Source organism: Mycteria americana, chromosome 4 (assembly GCF_035582795.1).
Source record: "Mycteria americana isolate JAX WOST 10 ecotype Jacksonville Zoo and Gardens chromosome 4, USCA_MyAme_1.0, whole genome shotgun sequence".
Classification (NCBI taxonomy): Eukaryota; Metazoa; Chordata; class Aves; order Ciconiiformes; family Ciconiidae; genus Mycteria; species Mycteria americana.
The window spans coordinates 51,853,417-51,870,374 of record NC_134368.1 but is presented as its reverse complement, the minus strand read 5'-3'; the positions used below and the strand labels follow the sequence as shown (position 1 = coordinate 51,870,374).

At 43.0% G+C, this 16,958-nt stretch overlaps 2 protein-coding genes across 3 annotated transcripts; one reads left to right on the top strand and one right to left on the bottom strand.

Annotated features, from left to right (window-relative positions):
- Positions 1-215: 215 nt before the first annotated feature.
- Positions 216-9,913, bottom strand: SARAF (store-operated calcium entry associated regulatory factor). 2 transcript variants are annotated; one of them, XM_075500539.1, is made up of 6 exons: positions 9,773-9,913; positions 9,153-9,328; positions 7,500-7,890; positions 4,312-4,420; positions 2,346-2,464; positions 216-1,841 (listed from the first exon to the last, which is right to left on the bottom strand). In XM_075500539.1, the coding sequence occupies exons 1-6, from the start codon at positions 9,840-9,842 to the stop codon at positions 1,816-1,818; spliced, it is 891 nt and encodes a 296-aa protein (XP_075356654.1). In that variant the 5' UTR covers positions 9,843-9,913; the 3' UTR covers positions 216-1,815. The 2 variants fall into 2 exon arrangements, with proteins under 2 accessions (XP_075356654.1, XP_075356655.1); XM_075500540.1 differs by having other exon boundaries at positions 4,312-4,417.
- Positions 9,914-10,099: 186 nt separating this feature from the next.
- Positions 10,100-16,454, top strand: LEPROTL1 (leptin receptor overlapping transcript like 1). The gene is made up of 4 exons (XM_075500541.1): positions 10,100-10,258; positions 10,784-10,859; positions 12,819-13,005; positions 14,065-16,454. Exons 1-4 carry the CDS (start codon positions 10,243-10,245, stop codon positions 14,179-14,181), a joined length of 396 nt encoding a protein of 131 aa, XP_075356656.1. The 5' UTR covers positions 10,100-10,242; the 3' UTR covers positions 14,182-16,454.
- Positions 16,455-16,958: the final 504 nt, after the last annotated feature.

The following is a 16,958-nucleotide window of genomic DNA, read 5'->3' as shown; positions in this document are numbered from 1 at the left end:
GAAACTTTCTAATAGGCCAACAGCAAGGTCTTTGTCATTTCCCTGCTTTCTAGGTTGACAGAGCAGGCTATTAATGAAGATATTTTCCCATAATCCTCAAGCAGCTCTGAGCAGCAAATCACTATTTTGTCCTTAAGTTATCAATTTTATCATGATTCCCATGTTTTCAGTGCAAGATCTACACTTTTTTGTAGCTTCCGTTGACTACCTGAAGATTTTGTTGTTGTTGCTTAAGCCAGACATTGAACTCGGGCATTATCATGTGAGCCAATTTTTTCTCGTACTCACGAATGGACATGGTTGTCTTTTGATGAGTAACACTGAAGTCACTTTCCTAGACTAACCATACCTGCTAAATCTCCCTGTGGAGATGCAGCTGGTATTAGCAAAACAGTGCTTTGCTTTTGTTGTAATAGTTTACATCAATTCCCAGACACAGTATTTTCACAAGGATGAAGCTACACTTCTCAGACTGCTGCCAGCATAGAAAAGCTGTGCACACACACACACTTCTAACCTGTATTGGGATGGCCTCTGGAGAAGACCTGGTGGTCAAGCAGACCATTTTTCAGTCTTCCCCTCTCCCCTCCCTGCAAACCCTGAGAAATTTCTCTGTCTTTTTCAGCAACGCCTCTCCCAGGGCACAGTCAATCACACAAGAACTATATGACACTTCTCAGAGCCCCAAAATATTACAGAACAAAGCAAGGCCTCTTTGCTTCCCACTCTTTGACAACACTTTGTTTTTAAAAAGTACATTTGGGTAAGTTTACATTCCATTAGACATTCAATTTCCTTTCTTTCCTTAGTTTCAAGGCCTGCTGTGTTCTAGAGATACCATCAGCTTTGGATTAAGAATGCTCCCTTCCCTTTTGCAATGAGCACCTTTGGTTTACTGTGTCCTGGACAGATAGGGGCTGAGATATAAGCCAGTTCACATCAGAAGTTTTTATAGCATTGCTCACATCCACCGTAAAAGGAAAAGTTTGGAGCCTCAATGTGGGCAAAGTGTAGCCAACTGAATTTAAGTGACCTCAGTCTTCCAGAAAAAGGTCCAAATTAGAGAAGACCATCTTGTCTCATTTCAGGTTATTTATTTTTTTTTTTCATAATTTATACACAAAATCCCCCAGGTTTGCACAGCCACTTGGATAAACTCTAAAACATGGAATGTCCTTGAATCTGCAAATTTTGGCTCCAATAGCCACATAGCACAGATACAAACATTATATTAGTCTCTCTATATATATACAGTTTTGCTCTTCCACTAAGGGAAAAAAACCCAACACCCATCTGAGTAGCTGACTGCACTTAGAGTAATGTTTACATGATTTTTTACAAAGACAAATGAAAGTAGCTTCAAAGAGCAGCACCCCTCATATCAGGTGGATTACACACTAGGCCTTTCAGATGCTGCACCACCAAGAAAGAAAAACTCAGAAATTCTGGATTACATGAAATTAAGCCCAGAACAATTGTAAGCTACTTGCTTTGAAAATCTGGTAAGGCTACCATTGCCATAATCCCTCAAGTACAGATAGATGTATAGGCACTGTAACATCATTCTTCTTAACTTGGATGAGTTTATTCTGTATCTTATGAGAAGCTGCTGTTGTGAAATAGTGGATGTTCCAGCACCTGTAATACCCTAAACAACAGGGAGGGTCCACGGTTCCTCAGGGACAGAGAGGAATTCTTTGCCTAGTCCTTCACACCTCTTCTCATATCTGCTTCTGAAGCCTACAACTAATAAAAAAAGTGCCAGCACACAGGAAGATTTAGTTCAATCACTCAGATGTAATAACATCAAGGATTTCATCTTCTTTTTGTGCCCCCAAAGCCTGCAAAGAGAAAAAAAAAAAAGTGTGAGCTCCACGACAGCCTTTCCACTGGGCTCTCCCCAGTTCCAAAAAGGCTAAAGGTGGTAAGCAAGATGAGTTAAACATATTCACACAAAGTAGAACAGCAAGCAACTGTTGAGCTGACTGGCGTGAAAAATATTCTAGTCTTGCAGATTAGACAACCTGCTTTCTACAAAGAAATCATGTTTGCTAGAGAAGGGCATGGGTAGTGCAAACCAAAGGGGAAAGCTAATGCACCTTGCAGATAAAGACAAACCCAGTGCTGGTGGTACCATGCCCATTGTAGCCTGTGGGGAGTTTCATGCCCCACAATGCTGCCCTACTTCCATAGGAAACAGAAATAAGGGACATTGTTACATGCCCACCTGTACCAAGTGGTAAGATAAAACAAATAATGCTTGCTGAACTTCAACTAACATCTGTGTATTTTTGATAGGTCAAAGTCCCTCGAGCTTCAGGAGATTAAAAGGTCTTTTGCCTTACCAGAAGCAGTTCTTGTTCCTGAACTGCTGCCTTGTGTGGAATTGCTTGACTGCCCGTTCATTGGAGGTGCAGCTGTGGGATCTGCCCACATACTGTAATATGGGGAACGTGGCTGCGCTCTGATGAGAAACAGAGTAGAAGAAAGGCTTCATTAGTGCCCTTATGAAAAATTAAGGAATTACCATTCCAAACAACAAGGGGACTGCATCTTTGAGGAAAAACTATAAGCAGGCAGTTGTTTCAAAGCTGGAAATCTCTCTAATATAATTAACATACATGTTGACAGCAAGGATATCCAGTGTTGTCACAATAACATCTGTAGACTTCCAAAAGGAAGTTAAACCTCATTCTTCAGGATAAGCAATTCTAACAATTGCCAATGAGGAAATTTTCTCCTCTGAAATTCTGTCAGACAAGAAAGTAGATTTGACATCTGAAGCTTAAATGCATTTTGGCAACACCTGCATCCCAGCCATGTAAGCCAAAATAAAACATCCCTCTGTTCTGTTAACTATCTTGAAAAGGTTGTATCAATAAGACTAACACATCATGACCTTTGACTGATTTAAATTACTTGCTTCTATGGATATGGAATTTCCTGCTGTTGAAATTTACAAATAGCTATCTCACACCAGTGTTTTCAGGCACATCATTTCAAATGATTGAAAAAAGTAATAGTGGACCAAAGACTGTTTTAAAAGAAAAGAAGCCCCGGTTAGGAAGCTTGTTCATGTATTTGGACTTGGAACAAAACTGTATGTAGATAACACATAAATACAATGCTTAAACACAAGGGTCATGTATTTAAGACTTAAGAAATATCAAGTCAATAAAATCTTTAACACATTGTACCTTTTAAGAATTCTTAGCAGAGTTAATACAATAGAACAAGATATGACCTTTCAACCTCTAAAGCTCTACTCAAAGTGAATTTATAGACAATTTCTGCTGTTGATGGCATCACTGTCCCAGATTCACCTTACTTGACTCTATGAGATCAAGACAGCACATTGCACACTTTAGAAATTCTCTTACGTCCCAAGTTTTTACCCTAATAAACAGGCAATCCTGACAAGGCTTCTGACATTACCAAAAAACTTCACAATGGAATAAGATGCTTTAACACATTCCTGTCCACATGATCTCTTCCTCACAAACTTTCAATATATAAAAACATATGTGGTTATATTTAATCACTATATTACTGCATTCCTACAGAATTAGACTTGATACACATGCAGTTATTTGATAAATAGAGGAAACTGCTTGGGCTCTAAGGATTCCCTGCAGGAGCCACATATTTTCTCTAGTGAAGCCTAAAATGGCAGCAATTGCTTCCTTTAAACTGTTTACCTAAAAATAATGCATTTTAAATGTTTAAAAAGTGTTTAGCAAATATGACCAGCAGATTACTTTTGAATGCTGTTTGTGTTATGTTTTTCCAAAATGCAACTTACATATAACCTACAAACCCTTTGGAAAAACCACACCTCTTGGATTTCCATACATGGGCCATTAGGAGACTGTAGATTAAAGGCTGTTTAATCTGACCACACTGAGAATCACAGAAGACCAGCTACCATCCCGACTGACTTTAGGAAAGACGACACTGATACAAGAGACCAATCCAGAGATGGTTTTATGCTTAATATTATTATCCATGTTTTAAGGCAGTCTGCAGATAGATGTTTAAATGCTCATTTTAAATTTGCAGGCCATCATTCCAGGTCAGAGTAGCCAGCTAAAGCAGAATGAAGTACCTCAGTCCTCCCAGTTCTTCTTGCCCAGAAACACATTTAAAATGTCTGCTGCTGGAGCTATAGATTGCTCCTCAAAATTGTTCTAGAGGTAGGATTTTATAGCTTGAATGATATAGGCCTGAAAGCTCAGAAACAGTGTAAACATAGTATATGGCATACCCCCTGAAAGCTTAAATACTTAAAATCCAATAGCATGCATATTTTACCTGTGACTGCCAGCCAAGTAGCCTAGCAAGCCTCCTGCTCCTAATCCAGTCCAAAATCCTGGTCCTGAATTGGTTCCATGACTGGAATGAGTCCCAAAGCTGTTACCTTCTTAAACAAAATGAAAATGGAAAACATATCAGCTAGTGGCACCTAATCCTCAGACCAGCTGTTGCAACAAGACTCTCCTCTATTAAAGATAATGGAAAATTAGACCACAAACTCCTGCTTTTAGCAGATTCTTGACCAAGCTTAACTTGAAAGGCCTCACAGTTCCGAAAGCAGGAAAAAAACATAGAAACAAACACTAAATAATGTAAAGAGTTTTATGTTAAAAATTAGCTTCCACTCAATCTCACAGCCCTGATGTTTGCAAAACATGGCAGAGACCCTGCCTGCAGATTTATAAACAGACAAGTTAGATTAAAAATAGAAAAGGAAATGAAGAAAAAGTAATCTGCTCAAGGTCACACACCAGGCCAGAAGCAGAGGCAGGAACAGAAATCAAGCATGTAAGACCAGAGAGTAAACTAACCACTAGGACACACTGCTTCTAATCTCACTCAAAACAGCTGCACATTTTGAGTAACAGTGGATCAGTCTAATGGCTAACATTACTTTGTATTGTTTCTGGTAATTCTAGTCGGGTATTTGTTACCCAAAGACATGCTAACTGCAATCACATCGCAATGTTTTTTATTATGCATGAGTCACCGCACTTGACAAATACCTTGATGAAACTTCAAGCATATCCAGTGGGTTGTGAGGAGAGTCACAGATTTTTCATGTGACCTGCATAACATGAGGTTCTGACTCAGAACAAAATGTCTTCCATTTAGAAATAAAAAGAGAAGATGCAAAACCAAAGTAGAATCATTTTCTGGTCTAAAGGAAAACAAGGATGCAAGAACAAGCTCCAGCATAGGTTTAACACATAAGGAAGTGTAAAAGGCAAGGACTACTGAAGATTACGGTCTCCCTGAAATATGCCACCTAAACAAGCGGACCAGAGATTTTGTGTGTAAAAGTTATACAGGGCCTGTTTTGTCTTCAAGCTGGTGTGGATTGTTTGAAGTCATGGAAGACTAAAAAGAAAATATTTATATATTCAGTTTAAGTCTACATTGGATTTGATACTGAATTTCATTCTGAATGCATTGGGAGAAAGACAAACTCTAATTGGGTGATACACTGATCAAACTCTGCTGACTTGGAGCAAAAAAAAAAAAATAGTACTTCACTTACTGTAAAAGTGGTGTTAATCAGGGAGATGAACCAACTAATTTGTTCAAAAGCACCATGGCTGAACACTGACTCGGAAAACTGAGTAATTTTTTGTTGAAATATCTAGAGTAAACATTAAGGATCATGTCAAACCACTAACAGAGAAAAAGCAGAATTTAATTAAGATAGGCTAGCTAAACAAGTTTCACAGGATGCATTCCACATGTTAAGAGGATTTAAAATGAGGCAAATTAAATATTAACAGCAATAAGTGAGTAACATTGCTTTTCACTACCATGCAGATTTTGAAAGACTAATACATTCCTGAAACGCATGGACATACACACTCAGAGATGTGCTTTTGCTTCGCTGCCAAAATTTAAGGCATATACAAAATACACAAAGTAGCACAACTTAATATTTTTAAGCTGGCCCCGCATTCAAGAGGTTTCCTCCTTATGCTGTTAGAAATGTAAGGAGAAATCATTGACACTTGTTATTAAAAATGCCGTAAGTTAAGACTTATGGCTCCCAACATGCATTTTAAGTGTCTCAAGTTTCAGTATTAATCAATAAAACATTTTCAAGACCCTACCCTTGCTAAATTTCAGACTCCTGCAGTGAAAAATGCATTGGTGCAATTAATTGACAAGGAACAGGACAAAAAAAAAACCAAAGTAACCTTTCACTCTGTTTTGCCTGTGCCCAGTACGACAGAGCCCTGTCTTATGACCAGGGCTCTTAGTAACTACCACAATAACACCAGCGGCAAGTGGCATGCACACACAAAGTCGCCGATGCACACGCAGCAGAGACAGACTGTCTGAAGTCTGAAATAACTACATGGAAGCCAATTTGCAAAGCCACTAGCAATACAGAAGCAGAACCCCTTTAATTTTCTGCTGCAGGTACGTCTGAAAGTTTCTGCTGCACAAGGGTATCCAAAAGAGTTAGTTATACTGGCACCCTCTGTTGGCCGAGTGGCTTGAGCAAGCCTGGAAGAATGCATTAACAAGCGTTACTAAAATAAGAGCTTTTCACTAAACGAACTTAATCCTTACTACTTATTAATTGATAGAACCCCTTCTCTATCTCACAAAAAAATAAAGAAAAGATGGAGATTATGCAACTTTTCAGAATATATTTTCAGTTCCAGTGCTGTAAGCATTTCACATGTTCACAGGGTTTAAGGAGTTGGTCAGACACCAGATGAATAACGTTTATTTGCCTTAGACACTATGACCGCCTAAGGCGGTCCATTTATTAAGTGACAAAAGTCATCAGTTTTCTGGGAAAAGAAAAAGCGCATCTTTTCCTAGCAGCAGCCTTGTCACTGCTTATACAATTTCCAATTTCAGATGAAAGGCACCACATGAGATTCAGGTGCTGCACCTCTAACGATAGTTCACAGACACTGTTCTCTGCTCTGGGAACCAAACCTTTGAACCACTGGGACTACACCGAAACACATGTTAAACAGAGGACTGGTACATGATACGCAACTCTATCAACTGTTTTGTGAGTGAAATCAGGGGTCAGCAGCCCAACGGCTGAAAGATCCCCCTTGTAAAGTTTCAAAGCACTTCTTTGGCATGAGTTTGTTTTTGCCTGCATAAGACTACCTTCTCTTCCAGATTACTTATGAAAATTATTCTTCCCTGTCACAATCCTCATATTTCACAGAGTGCAAAAAGAACATTTGCAGAGCATGGGGAGATGGGATTTTCAAAGGTTCAAAGGGCAGCTTGCTGCACAGCCTGCCCTGAAAGCCTGTGGGAAACCAAGTTCTTATTTTCACTTTTGAACAAAGAACAGAATGCAAAGCTGGCTGCAGGCTCTGCAGCCAATTCAGCAAAGTCATCTGCCAATGTATTGGTTTTAAGTCTATCCCACCCGTGCTTACTGCAGATAAAACAGTACAATCCCACTTGCTCTTTTGAGTACTGTAAATGGCTTGGAGCCCTACCTGTGAAGCTGGACTTAAAACCAGGTGGAGGAGGTGCCTGCTGACTCTGCCAGGAAGGCCTACTGAATCCATCACTGTCACCAAAACTCTGCTGAGGCTGCTGGTTACTGAGGAAGAGCTTGTATACTCCAAAAGCAAGAACCAGAAGAACAATTATAACAATCGCTCCAGCACCAGAATCTGAAGAATCCTTCCTTGACTGATAATAGGCAGAGCCAAAGCTTCCAGCGTTCTTCACTTTCCTTTCACCTTCCTCAGTCAACTCCAGCCTGAACAGCAAACTACAGGAGCCTCGTAAGATGTAAGGATCATCCGGATAATCGTAGCCTTCACAGCTCACTTCGATCCGTCCAAAACGGTAGGTATTTTCCAAGTCTGCTTTGCACTGCCACTGAAAAATAAACAGAATACAAAGTAAAACCTCCCGCTCCAGAGACGAAAATACTGTCTGCTTCGCCAAACACGCTCCAAAATAAAGCTGTAATTGCTAACAAATCATCTAAAAGGCCACAAGGTAAGAAATTTCTGAGGACTCTTATTTTGAAAAGGACTAAGAATTTGAAGTTAACTAAGAATGTTTTTTAAAATTCTGAAAGATAAGATTTGTTTAACTTTTAGAACACAGAAGTGTTACAACTCTGGAAGATTTTGTTTTTCTTCACTGAACAGTTTTTTTTCAAATATCCCTTCTTTAGGTATAGGAATACTTCTAAAAATAACCTGTACCCTGTGTAACAGTTACTTAATAAATGCCTGTCCCATATAAACTGGATGGCAGCTACGAAAATATAATATGGAAGCCTGAAATGCAGTGCACCTGGTTCCATTTATGTCCACAAAGAAATCAAAAGAATTTGGGAAAGACATCATTAGGCATTCATATGCAACACTTAACGATCATCTGATTCTGCTGTTGAATACATACTTCAGATATATTCAACAGCAGAATATATACTTGAAGTATCTGAACTTAGGTATCACCTCTAACTGCAAGGGACACATATTTTTGGGGAAAAAAAAAAGAAAAAAGGTTTCTAAATTAATAATTCAGGCCAGCAGTACCAACTGCCAATTCAAATTTGACTGTACTTTTACAATACTGTATCAGTTTTAACAATTATCTTCAGCCTTGATTCCTGCTTAATCTATTGGCAGAAGCCTAGATGATAGCTAAGAAAACAGAAATACACAACTATTTACTGACTAGTACTGACATAGTAACATGCAAGAGGAAGTCATGCAAGTCTGAAATTTAGTTTTTAAAAGGTAGAGCTGAAGTGATGCAAATACTTACAGCCCTTCCTACTCCAAAAACTAGAAATCGACACAGCAATATCAAAACAAGAGCATCCTCAAGGGTTCACAAGAGTTTGATTCTATAAACTCGAGCAATATTTTAATTAAAACCAATGAAGGTTTGCTATGCAGTGTTTTTACATTACAGCCTTCAGGAATATTTCAAAGATATACCCACAGTAGTTCTAGAAAATCCAACCCCCAAAAGCATTTAGGTTAAGCTTTAGTTGTCAAAGGTCCTCTAACAAAAAGCAAGCTGAACTGACACCCTAGCCTGTTACTCTTTTCTCCTTCAGAAGTTACCAAGTCTGGGGGAAGATGATTTCATTAAGCGTTTAACAAGTTTTAAACAGTTACCTGTACATCGTAGCCATCCCACCCTTTGTTGTAACACTGAACAACCTCGGGGACACGGGAACACCCAGCAGTGCCTCCCGTGCACTGCAACTGAGGAACTGCAGCTGTCCGCCGGGATGCCGTGTACTGACCTCTGTGGAGAGTGAGCGCCTGCACCTCCCTCAGCAGCACCCTCCCTGAAACAGGGAGCGCAAAGGTCAACGTTTGTCCCGGCGCGTTCCCCTTAGCCACAGGAGCCTCCCTTCAGGAGAAGGCTGACAGGGCAGAGGACGCGACACCGCGCCTCCTCACGAGGCGAAGCTCCGAGAAGCCTCAGACGCGCAGAGGAGAACACGGCAGAGCCCCCCCTTTCCCTGGGAGGGGACTCTGGGTTATTCCTCTCAGGGGGCACAGCCACCACTGACAGCACCGCGGCACAAACCGACTCAGAGGGAGCCCAAATCGAAAAGCCTTCCTGGAGCAGGCCCCGGCACGCTCCCTACCCCGTACTAGGCTGTGAGAGGCCGCCGAGCCCCCACCCCACTCCGCCCCGCCGCCACGGTGACGGGAGAGGCAGAAGGGGCAGCTAAGGAGCTCGAGGCTCCTTCAACCGGAGACACGCCCAGCCCCAGGGATCTCACCCGGCTGGTCCCAGCACCGCGCAGGGCCCGCGGCAGCGCAGAGGAAGAGCAGGACGAGCGCGGGCGCCATGACAGCCGTACGACGAGTCAACCCTCTTCTCCGGGCACGGCGCCTCTCATTGGCTGGGCCTACCGGAAGGGGTGAGGCCTGAGTAGGAGCATGCGCACCGCGGGGCAGCCCTCAGGCCCCGCCCCAGTAGCCATCAGGGCCAATGGGCGGCGAGGGAGCCGCGGGTAGTGGGAGGGCCTATTGCTTCCCGCGCTTCGGGGAGGGGGCGGAGCTGGTGCCGTGGGTCCTTCCACGCGCGCACCACGTCGCGCGCGTCAATGCGGCCGGAGCGGGCGAGGAGAGCGGGCGGGGCGCGCTCGGCACCTGCGCGCTCCCCTCCCGGAAGCGGCTCGGGGCCGCGCCACTTCCGCTTCCCGGCGCGCGCCCCTCGGCCTGTGCGGCTCGCGGGACGGGCGGCGCCATGGCCGGCATCAAAGGTGCGCGGGGGGCGGGGGCGGGGCGGTTGCCCTGGCAACGGCGGCGGAGCGCCCCCCCCCCCTCCCCCCCCCCCCCCGCTCCCCCGGTGGGCCGCGCCGCGCCCGGCGCCCCGCCGTCTGGCGGAGGCCCTGCGGCGGCCGGGGCGGGCAGGGAGGGCAGGGAGGGTGGGCGGCCCTGTGGCCGGCGCCGGTGGGGCCGCGCCCCTGCGGGAGGCCCGGCGGGCCGTGCGGGCGCGGCGCGGCTCTCGCAGGGAGGGGCGGTGAAGGGGCCGCGCGGCCCTCCTGGGGCGGGAGGGACCGGCAGCCGCCGCGGGAGGGGAGCTGGGCTTCCCGGGGGGCTGCCCGCCCCGGCAGCGCCGGGGGGCGGGGGGAGCTCTGCCGCGGCAGGGGGAGAGCAGCGCGCCCGGCCCCGCCCTGGCTCTCGCCACGGCGGAGGCTGGGTCGCCGCTGCTTGAAGGCTGTGGTCGGCGTTTTATGCAGCGCATCCAACCCTTCACCTGCTGTCGGTCTGTGTTCTCGTTGTAGCCTTGATTAGCCTGTCCTTTGGGGGAGCAGTCGGACTGATGTTCTTGATGCTTGGATGTGCCCTTCCCCAATACAAGTAACGTGCACTCTCTTCCTACTCCTCGTTTCTTTTTGCATGTCTGTAACTCCAGAATAGTTTGGCTTTCGTAATGATGGACTGATAAGCCCTCTGTGCGAAGGAGGGTTTTTGGCTGGGGGTTTTGGCTTCAGAAGTTCCGGGTGGGGAAAAAAGACCATCTAGGAGTTAATTCACCATAAAAGTGAAGGCAACAAAAGTTAAATTACCAGGCCTGGCTGCAAACTGTTACAGAATGCGCTGCCCTAGCATGTCTCCAGTGTTGTCCCTCTGCAGCTGATACGCAGACAGCGTCTCCTGAAGTAGACAGCAAGTCCGTATCATCAGGGGAGCGTTTGCATTTTCTCTGGCTACTTAGTGGTAGCTGGGCTGTCGGTGACTGTCAGGTGGACCCTTGGCTGTGTACCACACCTGGTAATATAGCGTCTGGAATAATTGCAGCCGCTATCTGTACTTTCGGCCTACTGATTCCTATCTCTTAGTTGCCAGGAGATAGGAAGTAGTAGACCAAAAGTTCAGAAAGTTAGGCCTGTGGCTTTGACCCTTTGCAAGTGAATGCTGACTTTACAGATGTCCTGGTTTTGGCTGGGATAGAGTTAATTTTCTTCCTAGTAGCTGGTACAGTGCTGTGGTTTGGATTTAGGATGAGTGTAATGCTGATAGCACACTGACTGATGGTTTAGTTGTAGCTAAGCAGTGCTTACACTAGGCAAGGACTTTTCATCTTCCCGTGCTCTGCCAGGTGCACAAGAAGCTGGGAGGGGGCCCAGCCAGGACAGCTGACCCCAACTGGCCAAAGGGCTATGCCATACCATAAGGCGTCATGCTCAGTATAGAAACTGGGGGGAGTTGGCTGGGGGGCAGCAATTGCTGCTCAGGGACTGGCTGGGCATCAGTTGGTGGGTGGTGAGTGGTTGCATGACTTGTTTTTTTGTTTTTCCCTGGGTCTTGTTCCTCTCTCTCTTGTTATTTCCCTTTTCATGAAAATTTATTATTATTATTGTTGTTGTTATTTTATTTCGATTCTTAAACTGTTCTTATCTCAGCCCATGAGTTTTCTTATTTGTGCTTTTCCAATTCTCTCCCCTTCCCCCCTGGGAGGGGGGAGGGTGAGCGAGCGGCTGCGTGGTGCTTAGTTGCTCACTGGGGTTAAACCATGACAACAGAAAATCTTTTAAATCTACTTATTTAATGTTAAATAAACATCAAATATCCTGTTGATAGTCCTGGTAGTGGTTGTGAATTGCAGTTCTCTACATATATGACTAGCTTTCTTATGCCAGCTTTCTTTTGTTAGAAAACCAGGGCTGGTGACTCAAACCCTTAGGAAGGAGATCATTATGCAGTCACTCTTCAAGCTGCAATAAAGTTTTATTGAAACAATGTGCAGCTGCATTGGTGTGTCTGGGAAATCTAGTCTGGTGAGCTGCAAGCAATAAAAGAAAATGTTGCCAAATATGATGGTGTAATTTTTGTAGGTTTTTGTTGCTTGCATTCAGATTTATTAAAAAAAAAGGTCTCTGTGCCCCATGGCAGCTGAGTATTGGCTGAGAACAATACCCTGTTCCATGTATGTGCACTGAAAGCTTACGGGCAAAATGACGTGGCGGCTCTACAAAGGTATCTCTGCAATTGTTAAGTAAAGCTGACAGGTTAAACTTAAGAGTTAAGCTCATCTTGGTGTTGTTAGATCTAGGCTTGCTTAGTGAAATCTTGCTTTATGAATATCCTGTTAGTGAGCTCTCTGCTGCCGCTGTTGAGGTCAGCAGAAGCCGCTCACAAACATGGTCTGTTGGATTACTGTCAGCTTGTTCCAAAGCAAAGGATTTGCTTCCTCTGGGCTTGTGTCTGTCTTTCTGGAATGTGGATGCGGGATGGGGAAAATGCCTTGCATTGATTTTAGGAAGAACAGGAAGTAAATCAAGTTAACTTTAACTTTTCTTCTCCTTTCTTTTTCAGCCAGTACTGGCCACTGTTTGTTCTGTTTTTTTACATCCTTTCTCCTATCCCGTACTGCATAGCAAGAAGATTGGTAGATGACACAGACGCTACAAGTAATGCCTGCAAGGAGCTAGCAATATTTCTTACAACAGGCATTGTTGTCTCAGCATTTGGGCTACCGATAGTGTTTGCGAGAGCAGAACTGGTTAGTAATATTTCAATCTATGATTTTTTTTCTCCCCCTAGAAAACTTTGTTCTTTATAGTTTTTTACTGAAGGTAAAGCTCTCATGCACTAAGCAACTCTTACAAATACGTACTTAAGATGCTTGCAGCAGAAACAGAGTAAGAGTTCTTTTGGCAAGAAGAACTAACAGTAGAAACGGAAGCATGGCCGAATGTTGTACTTGCCAATTGCTTCACGTGGTCGTGGAATAAACCCTAACAGCCTATATGCAATGCAGAGAAAATGAGATAGAAAATAGTGTGAAAACTTAATAGGCAAGTAACCAAATATAAAAGCATATAGAATACTTAGAAGGCAATTTGTGGAATAGTTGGGCTAAAGAAGCATGAATAAACAATGCATTTTTGCACTCACTGTAAATGATATGTGGTGTTATTTTTTAAACTTCTGAGTTGTCATTACATCTCTCCCAGTATACGGCTTTTCACTAAAATCCTTTAAAAGATGACCTTGTTTATGTGAATTTCAGAGAGCACCACGAAGTCGAAAAACATGGAGTGCACTTTCATAAAATCTCTTTAGGCAAGAACAGCTCAAACGGTCAGTTTGAATGCCTTATACCCTTTGAGTAATCCACTTATTCTCCTTGGGAAACATTCACCTCGTTTTTTGTTACTGGGATATCTGCTGGCATTTTGGAGACCTGCATCCTTAAATGTCTCTTTAAAAAGTCTTATAGCATGGTTAGCAAGTATAGCTGGGCTGCAGCCGTGTTTGATGCTGTTGCCTAGCCTTACTTTACTGTTTTTGGATGTTACAGCAAAAGAGCTGTGCCTGCTAGCCAGCGCTTTGAACACGGCTAGAGGAAACTTGCAGTGCTGCTTGGGTAACTGTGAATTGGTTGAGTCATTTTGGGAAGACCCAGCCTTCTTGGCGTAACCACAAATCATGAGATACCACCTTCTTGCAGCACGGACCTGTTGTTGAACTTTGTCTAGAATGTGACATTAAGGTGTTACCTTTTGTCTTGCCAGTATTCAGTTCAAAACGCGTCTAACTAAATTCCCCTTCTTCACAGATTTACTGGGGCGCATGTGCACTTGTTCTGACGGGGAATACAGTCATCTTTGCCACGATCCTAGGATTTTTCTTGGTCTTTGGCAGCAACGACGACTTCAGCTGGCAGCAGTGGTGAAAGGAAGATAAGAGAACTATCATGGGCATCTTGTCATGCAGTGGCCATCCATACAAATGAGAGAATGGGCAATAAAGAGAAGTAGCGTAGCAACCCTCTTGAGTATTCTAGATGCTCCTTTTCACCTTGTTCGTTCAGAGTGTGCTACTGTTGCTGACAGGGTTTCTACATTTTTATGAAGTGGAGAGATGATCGATTTAATTTTTACCTATGGTATGTTTTTAGGTGCTCTCTTGGTTTAAAATTGTCATCCTTCTGTCCGGTGTTTATGTGAAGCTTTAAATCTGGAACAAGAACATTTAAACATGGTTTCAAAGAAGATTTAAAGTGTTTTTTTTTTTTTTTTTTAAGTTAAGCATTAATACTGTGTTTCAAAAAAACTTTTTTTATATAGTGATTAAATTATATACAAGCTGAATGGAGGTAAGAGATTGTGCACCACCATTGTCAATTACCAGATCAATAGATTGTTGCTATATTTTAGCAGAGGCGAGGCGGGGCGGGGAGTACTAGTTGCAGATTTTTCTTCTGCCCATACCTCAAACTGGGTGATGAATGTTGATAGCCTTCATTTCAGGAGAAGGCTGGGGAGCAGGTAGAGTTATTTGGGAGAAGTCCTAAATTTGATCACCGCTAGCATTTTTACCTGCTTTGTTATCAAGTCTTGTGTGGATGTGACATTCAAATGCTCTGTAAATGTATTGATGCTATGACATACAAAACTGAAGTGTATTGTAGGGGAAGGGAAAATGATGTTTAAATTCCATTTTTTAAAAAAATATCTTTTGAACTCTTTCTATTTATAAGTATTGTATGGTTTTGAACTTTTATGTCAACTTTTTACCACAAAGATGGTAAAATGTTCATTTATGGAACTACTGGTCTGTGTTAATTTGAAGCATATACAAAGCTATTTCCTCCTTCCCCTTTTTAATTTATTTTATACATAGTATATATATATATAATAAAACAGTTTTTCAACTGTAGATGAAAACTTTGTGTTAAACTTGCCTAAGAAGGATTTTTTTTTTCCCCCCTTCACACAATGCAGTTGAGGCATGACTTTTTTGGAAGTCACTGGCTGAACTGATTTCACTGACTGTTTTTAAGTTCTGAGGCACTATTGGTTAATAAGATTTAATGTTATGTCTGTAACTGTAGCTTGTGTTCTGTAAGATTGCACATGTAGCTCCAAATATTTAAGACAAGTTTTCTGCATACCTCTCAATTGTCTGGATTTTTCATTTAAAGAAATGTGCCATTAGACATTCCGTCACGAGATAGTTGATGAATGCCAGTTAACCAGGTCTGATTGTACCACATGCAGTTATAAACTTGACCAAACATACTTCAAAACTATGTTTTTGTTGAAGTCTTCAAAAAAAAGTCTAGAAAACTTTCTGTGCATAATTAAAAGCTGACGATTGCTTAGGTTTTGCTTAACAGTGGAGCAGTATGAAAAGGTACTGAATTGCAGGTCTTAGCTGTAGTATTTGTGCGCAGATGTAAAAGTAAAAAGCTTGAATATTTGAGGTCTGGTAGTGACGGTAGTTACTTACACGATGTGCTCAAGGAACTTGCACCAGCAGATAGAGGCAGCAGGGGTTGTAGCTACCTACACGCGCTGCTTTGTTAATGTCGTCCTGTGTATAAAATAAGAGCTCGATTTTATCCATGCTGGTAGAGGAACAAATAGGTGTCAGGTCCCTAGCACAGAAGCCAGTCTATAGTAGATGGTCTTTCAGCCATAAGTAAGTGGTTCACCAGCTGTAGAATCACTCGCTTCATCACCTTTTTCAGCGAGACTTTTGCATCCCTGCCCCCAGCACGACGGATGCTTCGGAAAATCTTCCAAACCAGTGGCTAAATTTGCATTCCTTTGCAGTCCTTGCGAAGGAGGAACACTTAGGGCTTTTACAAACCTTCTGTTACCGACTCCTTTTTTGTGGTCAGGAACTGTGTTTTCTTTTTCATTCCTGTGCTGCTAAGCCTACTTCTCAACGTGATGCTACTCTCTGGATCACTGGCCATAGAGCTGACCGTGTATGTAGTGGCGGTGCATTTTTTGTATGTTAATTGCATTACGGCATTACCTTCTTTTGCTTGCACGCTGAGTACGTGCAGTATTGCTGATTTATGAGCTAGACACTTGAGAGGTATGATCCTTCTGTGTAACATGCACTGAGATAGCGTTACCATCCTTCTAGAGGGAAGAACTTTGAATGATAGAAGTTTTAAACAGCAATCTTGAGTTCTGTATGTTTAATCAAAAATACTCTAATAAAAGAGTATTTTGTTTAAAGTATTAATTGTTTTTTTCTTTCTTTAATGTGGTTGTCATTCCTGTTGAAGAGATGTCACCAGATTACTCAGTAGTCCTTCAGAGTGAGTATTCGTGTCATTTTTCTTGGAGTGCTCTATGAAAAGGGGCTCGACCGTGCAGCGCTGTACCGGTTGTGCTGAGCTGGCTTTGCTGGTCGTATCTCACGCCCGCAGTTTATCTTCAGTTTGTGTTTAAAGTCCAAATTCTGAGACGTTGGTAGCGTTACACAAAGTGATAGCCACCTTCACCCTCTGGTGCGTTTGTAATTTTTATTAAAAAACCCCAGGCTTTGTAATATTTGTAATCATTCATGATGTTTCTGAAATTTGAAAACTGATGGTAGCCTTTTAGCAGACGAAAGTAATGGGAATTGGTGGAAAATCCTTTTGGGGGGGCAACGGCCCCCTTCCCCCTCCCCACACATGCTCACTTTGGTCGTATCTGTTCATTTAAT